Source organism: Protobothrops mucrosquamatus, unplaced genomic scaffold, assembly GCF_001527695.2.
Source record: "Protobothrops mucrosquamatus isolate PMUCROS unplaced genomic scaffold, P.Mucros_1.0 scaffold10879, whole genome shotgun sequence".
NCBI lineage: Eukaryota > Metazoa > Chordata > Lepidosauria > Squamata > Viperidae > Protobothrops > Protobothrops mucrosquamatus.
The window spans coordinates 1-8,034 of NW_015396663.1; the positions used below are offsets into that span (position 1 = coordinate 1).

An 8,034-nucleotide genomic window follows, 5' to 3' on the forward strand; every position below is an offset into this window, starting at 1 on the left:
CCCTTAATTGATGCAAAAAATATTCAAACTGTTCATTAAGCCAATTCGTCTTATTTTCAGTTAACATTTTTTGATAAGATTTTGGATACAATGCGTGAGAAAGCCACGTATCACTCCATGCCCTCTATTGCTGCAGAAGGAAGGAGTACTTGTATATTGAGACATTTATCAAAGAAAGAGATCCAGAAATTAAATCTTGCGGAAAACATTCAGAAGAATGAAGACATTCAGAAGAATGGAAGCAACGTTATGGACTCAGATGTAACCAAGCAGTGATCATTTTTTCTCCTAAAAATGGAATGGAAAAAGAATACAAGTCATTTTGTCGTTTCTGTACCAATACAGATTGGCCTTCTGTACCAATTCTATAAACTTGGCAATGACCACCTTCTCAAAGCCACTTCTTGTGAGCATGTCTCATGATGACTGTTAGGCACATCTAAAACTGTTGTCAACGAATAGCATTTCAGCCATCAGCAGCCTGCTGTTTGCAGCTTGCTACAGATGCAGGTAGAGATTCTTCCACTGAAGATAAATTTCTTCGCTGTACTTTTGGAGGGATATATCCACTGAGGTGAGAGGCCAGGCTCCGCTTTTGCTGTGGTTTCTGAGGAAGCAAGATCCAAAAGAAAGAACTGTAATGGAATATCCCTTTTTTGTCATTAAAAACAGAGAACAGTTAACAATAAAATTGACTGTGACTTGCTGTTTGGCCAACTTGGTTTTGGAATATCACAGCAGAATTAAGGGAACCTTAAATCAATTTGGAAGGAGGGAGGGAAATTTGGAAGGAGGGAGAAGGAAAGGCTAACTAGAAGAAGAAGCAACCCAGGAAAAGCACCAAAGCTGAGCAGAAAGAGTCTATCTTTCTCTACTTAACAGGTAGAGATTGAGAGGCTGGGGTACAAAAGACCCTACATTTAATGCCTTCAGGATATCCTGGAATAATGGCAAAAAATCCCAATGTGGCTATATTGATAGCAGATAACAGACTAAGAGTGGCACTATTCTGAAGGTCTGGGAAGGCTGATGCCTATAAGTATTTTAAAGACAGACACAGCCTTCCGTGCTTCTGAGGTCGGTAAAATGAGGACCCAGATTGTTGGGGACAATATATTGATTCTATAAACTGCTCAAGTGCTATAAATATGTCAAGTTAGCCCCCCCCCCCAGTCCCAGCCATCCCAGACACTATTTACTGCTTCCAGACTGTATGGGGAGGGGTTTCAGAGGTTTTTTGGGAGTAGGTGAAAACAAAGTGGGACTCTTAAGTCTTAGAGGATTACGGTATCTATTCCTAAAAACTCTGAAAACCTTCCAAACTCAGCCCTATTTTCCCCACTAGAAAACGGGTCAAATACTTTAAGCCTCTGCAATGCTAAAAATTCCCATTTTGCCCTTTAATCTCCCCCCCTACACAAACCCCCTTGTCAATAGCAAATAATTTTCTAATTATCATCAACAATTGAAAGGTCAAGACTGCATAAGCTTTAAGAAAATCTCCATGAAAGCTTAAATGAGACCAGTCTTTTTTTCTTGATGACTTGAATCATCGTGATTAAACTGAACCACTTTGCATAAACTCTACTGACGTTTGTACAGGAAAATTCTCTTTATTTGCAGATTCTGCGTATGTGAATTCACTTGTTTGGAAAAATGCTTTTGTAACTCAAAACCAATACACGGTGCTCTTCCATTTATTTTCAGAGATGCAGAGGGGCAAAACATTGGAGTCACCCAACACACACGTCCCAGCTGAGGTCTGAGCATTCACTAATTCAGTAGTCAGGGCAATTTTAGAGAACATGAGTATCTATATAAATAAAAATGTAAATGTTCGTTTGTTCAAAATCTTAAATCTCCGAAAGTTCTTCACCGATTGCTTTGAAATTTTGATACAACGTTGCATTCGAATACGCGCGTGTTTTTATATACCTACTATTATATAGATGTCACACCTTTCTTTCTTTTCCATTTAACCAGACTGAGCCACAGCAACGCGTGGCCGGGTACAGCTAGTCATGAATAAGAATTGCCTGTATAACCCTTCCCCAAGAGAATCTTAATAGTTATTATACAGTTGCAAAAGATTTGTATCAGAGCAGATAATTTCAGATAGATTGGTCCAATCAGAACTAGTACATTGGGTCCAGATCTGGACCAAAGTTGAATTATTCCAGATATGGACTGAAACACAGCTGTTACATGCAAAAATATTTTGGAGAAATAATGATCAGAAACAGCCAAAGACATTGGTGAAGGAAATAAAGGAGGAGCTAGGAAGATCATGGAAGTATTTGGGCTATTGGGACATATCATATTGAGAAAAGGGGAGGGAGGGCACAATGGGCTGAAGCCTGGCCCCACTTGCCATACAATCATTTCAGGATCTCTGTAAGCTTTGTTCTGACTTAAGAACAAGAAAATCTGTATTTTGTTTAGCTGAGCCCAGAAGTACAAAAATGTTCTGGATTTTGTTTTGACCAAACCATGACTTATTCAGAGAAGTTCAGGAGAACTTCTGGAATGCAGTGTGTTTCATGTTCAAAATTATATATTTGTTCCATTTTTGTAAGCTCCTACTAGGAGAAAATTCAAGAATGTGACTTACTTTTTTGTCCAACCTTTTCTTATTAGGATCGTGTAGTACCATGTGCCTTATGAGGCTTTGCTGTAAAGAATAAAAATATTTTTATGACCTGAAATAGAAGATGAACAATATTTATCAAATAATAGTGTTTAAAATGCCTACTTTCATTGCAAAAATCTTCCCGCAGCCAGGGTGGTCACACACGAAAGGTTTTTTTGCCTCATGAAATGAGTGAATATGACTTTGAAGGTTGAACACGGTTGTGTATGTTCTTTTACAGCCCTCCTTTGGACATTTAAAAACTTCTCTATCAACGGCATGTGTTTTCATGTGACATTTCAGATAATCTTTGCGAGTCAATGTTTTGGAACACACTTGACAGGTAACTGGTTCTAGTGGAAAAGGAAAAACAAGAGGCAGAAGCAGAGTCCTAAGCATAATTCTTTAAATTTCTTCGCAAAGAACAATATTACTATCAGTGCATTACTTTGACCACTATATTAAATAATAGTTGTGCAGCATTCAGGTTCAGAAAGGAAAGATACTTTGAGGTTGAGAAATGCTCTCATAATTTCTTTAAGCAACTTTTTTTTTCTCCTGGATTGCATAGCTGCGATACAATTTTAGGAGAAGAGAATTTGATTTAAATCAGGAGTTTCCAACCAGCAGCCAACAGCCACATGTGATCTTGGACAGCCAGTAATGCAGCCCCACAAGACTATAAACTTTTAATATTATGTGTATTCATATACATTAACTATATTATATATCTTATGTACGGTCCAAGTGGCAAGCCAAAAAGTTGGGCATGCCTGGTTTAAGTGGTTATTTTATTTGAATTTATTAGTTGTCCAAATTCTAAAGAACAAATGATATATATATATATATATATATATATATATATATATATATATATATATATATGTGTGTGTGTGTGTGTGTGTGTGTGTGTGTGTGTGTGTGTGTGTGTGTGTGTGTGTATATACACACATATATATATGATAGGCAACACTTCAAATTTAAGAACAAATCAAACCATTTATAGAGCATCTGAATAGGAGTATAGCTGCTATGTTTATATGTTACTTGAGGATCAGACACATTTCTGAATACCAGTCCATAGAAACAGATGAGTCTCATTACATCACATGCTTCTTGTGGACTTTTCAAACTTATCTAGCTAGTCACAGCTGGAAAACAGGACAGTGGACCCACTGAACCTTCTGTGTGGTCCTATGAGCATGTCTTATACTTGCACTTCTATTGTAAGTATCTACATATTCATCACACGTATTATGTGTGAGAAGCTGTGAATCAACAATTGATATATTTATGGAAAAACTTTATTTTATTCATAAAGATGGAAATAGAGCACAGGTAGTCGTCGACTTGCAACCATTTAGTGACAGTTCAAAATTACAACGGCACTGAAAAAAAGTGACTTATGACAGTTTTTCACACAACCATTGTAGAATCTCCATGGTCATGTGATCAAAATTTGGATGCTTGGCAACTGGCATGTATTTATCATAGTTGCAGTGACCCAGGGTCATGTGATCACCTTTTGCGACCTTCTGACAAGCAAAGTCAATGGGCAAGCCAGTTTCACTTAACCATGTTACTAATTTAGCATCTGCAACTGATTCATTTCACAATTGTGGCAAGAAAGATTGTAACATGGGGCAAAACTCACTTAACTGTCTTACTTAGCAACAAAAATGTTGGTTGTAAGTCCAGCTCTACTTGTAACAGTAGAAATATTCAATGGAGCTCTAACATGAATTAGCTTCTTTTTAAATAACAGGATAACTTTAAGATACGTTTATCAATCAATGTATGCTGCCTCAATTAGGAAAGTAACTCTACAGCAACTTTAAAACTTACCCACATGACTGAGTCTCATATGTTTCAGGTATTCTGACCAGGTTTTTCCAACAAACAAACAACTCTCTTTTTTGCATGCATAACCTATAACAAAAACTGATGTTAACTGACTTCAAAAAAATAAATGCATATTTTACACCTTTATTATTTTTACAAATAATTCAAGGCAGTGAACATATTAAACAAACCTTCCTCCTATTTTCCCCACAACCACCACCCTAGGAGCTGGTTTGGGCTGAGAGAGTGATTGGCCCAAGGTGACACAGCTGGCTTTCAGGACTAAGGCAAGACTTGAACTCACAGTCTAGGGCAGAGGTGTTATACTGATGCATCATGCCGAAACCGTGCCCACCCCAGCTCCGGTAATGGGGAAAAAGTCACGATATGTCGCGACACGTCATGTGACATTGCGAGTTTGACACCCCTGGTCTAGGGCCTTGCTCCTTATTTTGCATAGTGCCTTCTGCTTATAAAGGAGGAGGGCAGAAGAAATATAATTGTTTAGATGTCACTGAACTGCAAATCCTCAAATTTCATTTGCACAGCCATAATAAAAGAAACTGAGAGTTAGGACAGCAAGCTCTTACTCTCCAGCTGTGCAAAAGGGAGTAAAAAAACTGACTCACTTGCAGAACCTTAGTATAGCAAGTGCAAGCATAGCTGCTTACAGTGAGCTAGGGTTAAAAACAATGAATATATGGGGTATAAATGAGCATTAAACAAGGCAACACAGACTCGGCAACTATCATTAATCAAGTGGATGAACTTTCTAAAACAAGTTACTTTTAAGACAAACTTCCCAATAAGAGAGCCGCTCTAAATATATAAAAGAGGCTTTCAAAAAGAGGATTTAAAAACATTGTACCATATCTCTGCAATTCCTTTACTGATATAGACATTCCTTAGTGATTACAATTGGTACCAGCAAGGTTAGTAAGTAAAACATTACATGATTGTGACAGACTCATACATCATTTCCCATTCCACTGTTAAGCAAATCACTGCAGGCTATTAAGTGAGACATCATATGGCCTCAACTTAGGATTTTATAGCCAACATCTGCACTTTCTATGCTTATTTACTATTTTTAAAAAACTATTCAGATTTCTCTCATTCGATCTACACTTTTTATTTGCATTGCACCTCAACTGTCTAATTTATATAATATGTTGTTTGTTTCCGGCTCTTGTGTGAATTCCTTTAGTGTAGCTTATTCAACTAATCATGGTTAAAACCACTACGTTATCCCAATTCTTACTCTTTTAGCATTACTGAAACAAAGGAATAATTACCTTGGTGAATCTTCTCGTGACGTTTTAAATGGCTGGGTGAAGAAAAGCGCTTTCCACATTCTTCATGACCACATCTGTGGGACAACAAACACAGTCGCTCAAAATGGAAATAGAGATCACTGCTTATGAACTGTGAGGTATAAACTCTCTTGCGACTGAAAGCAAACTTTTTTCCTTCAGTTCTTCATTCTGTAATATCACCTTTCAGTAAAAACATTCAGAGAAGATTCTCTGCGTTCAGATCAGGAAGGCAAAAATATGACTGAGGAAATGCTACATATATATCCCCTTAAATTCACAGATTATGTTTAGTTTTATGTATTTTGATGTATAACTACATTAAATAAATTTAACAGTCATTGTCTACTAAACAATAATAAACACAAGCCAAAGTGAAAACTGGAAATTTCTGAGGTGCTTAGTCAGATACTGTGCTTGGAAAGTACAAAACTCAGGTCAATTTAAACAATCGAAGAAGAGGGGATAGAAAATAACAAGTGTAAAAATTGGTACTTGTAATTGAACAAGTATTTTCTCAGAAAAAGTACTTCAGAATATGAATGTGTACTGTTTTTATATGAGGTACCAATTTTCACACTAAAATGTTAAAAGTATAATGTTCACCAGATCAGAGAGAAGAATGAGCAGTGAGCTTAATATTTCCTGTCACATATTATATGAATTGAAGATATGCCAATCCTATCTGAAGACCTTTAATAATATCTTCCTTATTGTAACAATTTCTAATTCCTACTTGCAGGTATCCTTAAAGTTATTAATAAAATTCATTCTCAGATTTTAACTAAATAGGCAAAGTGTCAAAATGTTTCACTTACTTGAAAAATGGTTCACCAGTGTGTTGAGACTGATGTATTTTTAACTGCTGGTGCTTTTTAAAAGATTGCCCACAATTTTCAAAGTCACACTGTTTGGAAAATCAATTTGGTTACAGTCAGAGAAAACCCACAATAAACTCATAAATTATGATATATTTTATCATTTATCAAAAGGCTTACTATATAATTGTACAAATTAGCAAAAAGGACTCCAAATTATCAGTAATTAAACCAATGTAGTTTAGAGAATGCACCAAGGCTGCAATTAATCTGCACAAACAAACCTATTTCAGAATGTAACCTGCCCACTATGGCAAGAAAAAAAAATCCCTTGTCTCTTATCATATCTAACAAACTGAAATCTACAAGGATGTACACCATCTTCTATTACTGCAAAGGAGAGCAAGAGGAGTGGGATAGGCTTGCTGATCTACAACCTAAGTAGGCAAGATCAACTAAGTTCACAAAACTTTCTAAACCAATTGATTAAGGCTTGTATGTACAACTTCAACCATGGTTGGTATATGCGAAATAGCCAACACTTATCAAAGCATTATGCTTTCCAGATGCTGGAGACTTCCAACAGATGTTGGAGACTTCAATATACCATTAACCTGGTCCTTAATCTGGCTGAAGATTATGGCAACAAGTCTAACACATTAAGAATGCCAGAGTTGTGTTGACTTCACTAAATTACACAAGTTTCAAGAACTACTTCCTCGTGTTTGGAATGAAGTAGCGAAGAAATAGAGGCACTTACTACATATTTTCTCTGATGATGTCTCCGTAGAACATGCTTGTTCAAGTTTGATTTTGTTGTAAACTTTTTATTGCAACCATCTACTGTGCATCTATAGAAATATTAAAGTATAATCAAAGAAAAATGGATACATTGTAGTAGATGCATCTAAAACAAATATCTGATTTTAAGTAACTTCCTAAAAATAAACACATTGGTTTAAGCCAATAAGCTTAGACTGATGTTTAACATGTAAACTACATCTATCTAAATACATAAACTACATCTATCTATCAACATCTACCTAAATAAAAAATATTTTTATGTTGTCAGCAGTACTACATTTATTTCCTTTCTGCTAAACATACTAATATACTTTCAGTCAATTAAAAAAACTTGCAATCTAGTTATTTTACACAATTATTACTACTGTCACCTTGATAACACTGAGATATATGAATAATCCACTAAATTATAGAAACATGTTGTAAACTATATGTGGGATCGCAAAATCCCGGGGTCCCGCTCCCTGCAGGACGGTGGTGATGTACGTTGGCCTAAACCAACGGGCCTCGCTTTAGATCAGGAAACACACGGGCAACATGCTTCTTCAGGTGAGATGGCAGGCAAAGACCCTCAAGCCTCTCCGTGCCTCCCTTTTATTCGTACATTAGCATAATCAAGGGGGGGGTG

At 36.4% G+C, this 8,034-nt stretch overlaps 1 protein-coding gene across 1 annotated transcript; it reads right to left on the reverse strand.

Moving 5' to 3' along the window:
- Positions 1-34: 34 nt before the first annotated feature.
- LOC107301234 (transcription factor IIIA-like) lies at positions 35-7,461 on the reverse strand (the record flags this gene model as incomplete). The annotated part of the gene is made up of 7 exons (XM_015830487.2): positions 35-607; positions 2,612-2,671; positions 2,753-2,982; positions 4,475-4,558; positions 5,767-5,840; positions 6,603-6,691; positions 7,363-7,461. Coding segments are annotated over 7 exons (777 nt in total), but the record flags the coding sequence as incomplete, so codon positions are not given.
- Positions 7,462-8,034: the final 573 nt, after the last annotated feature.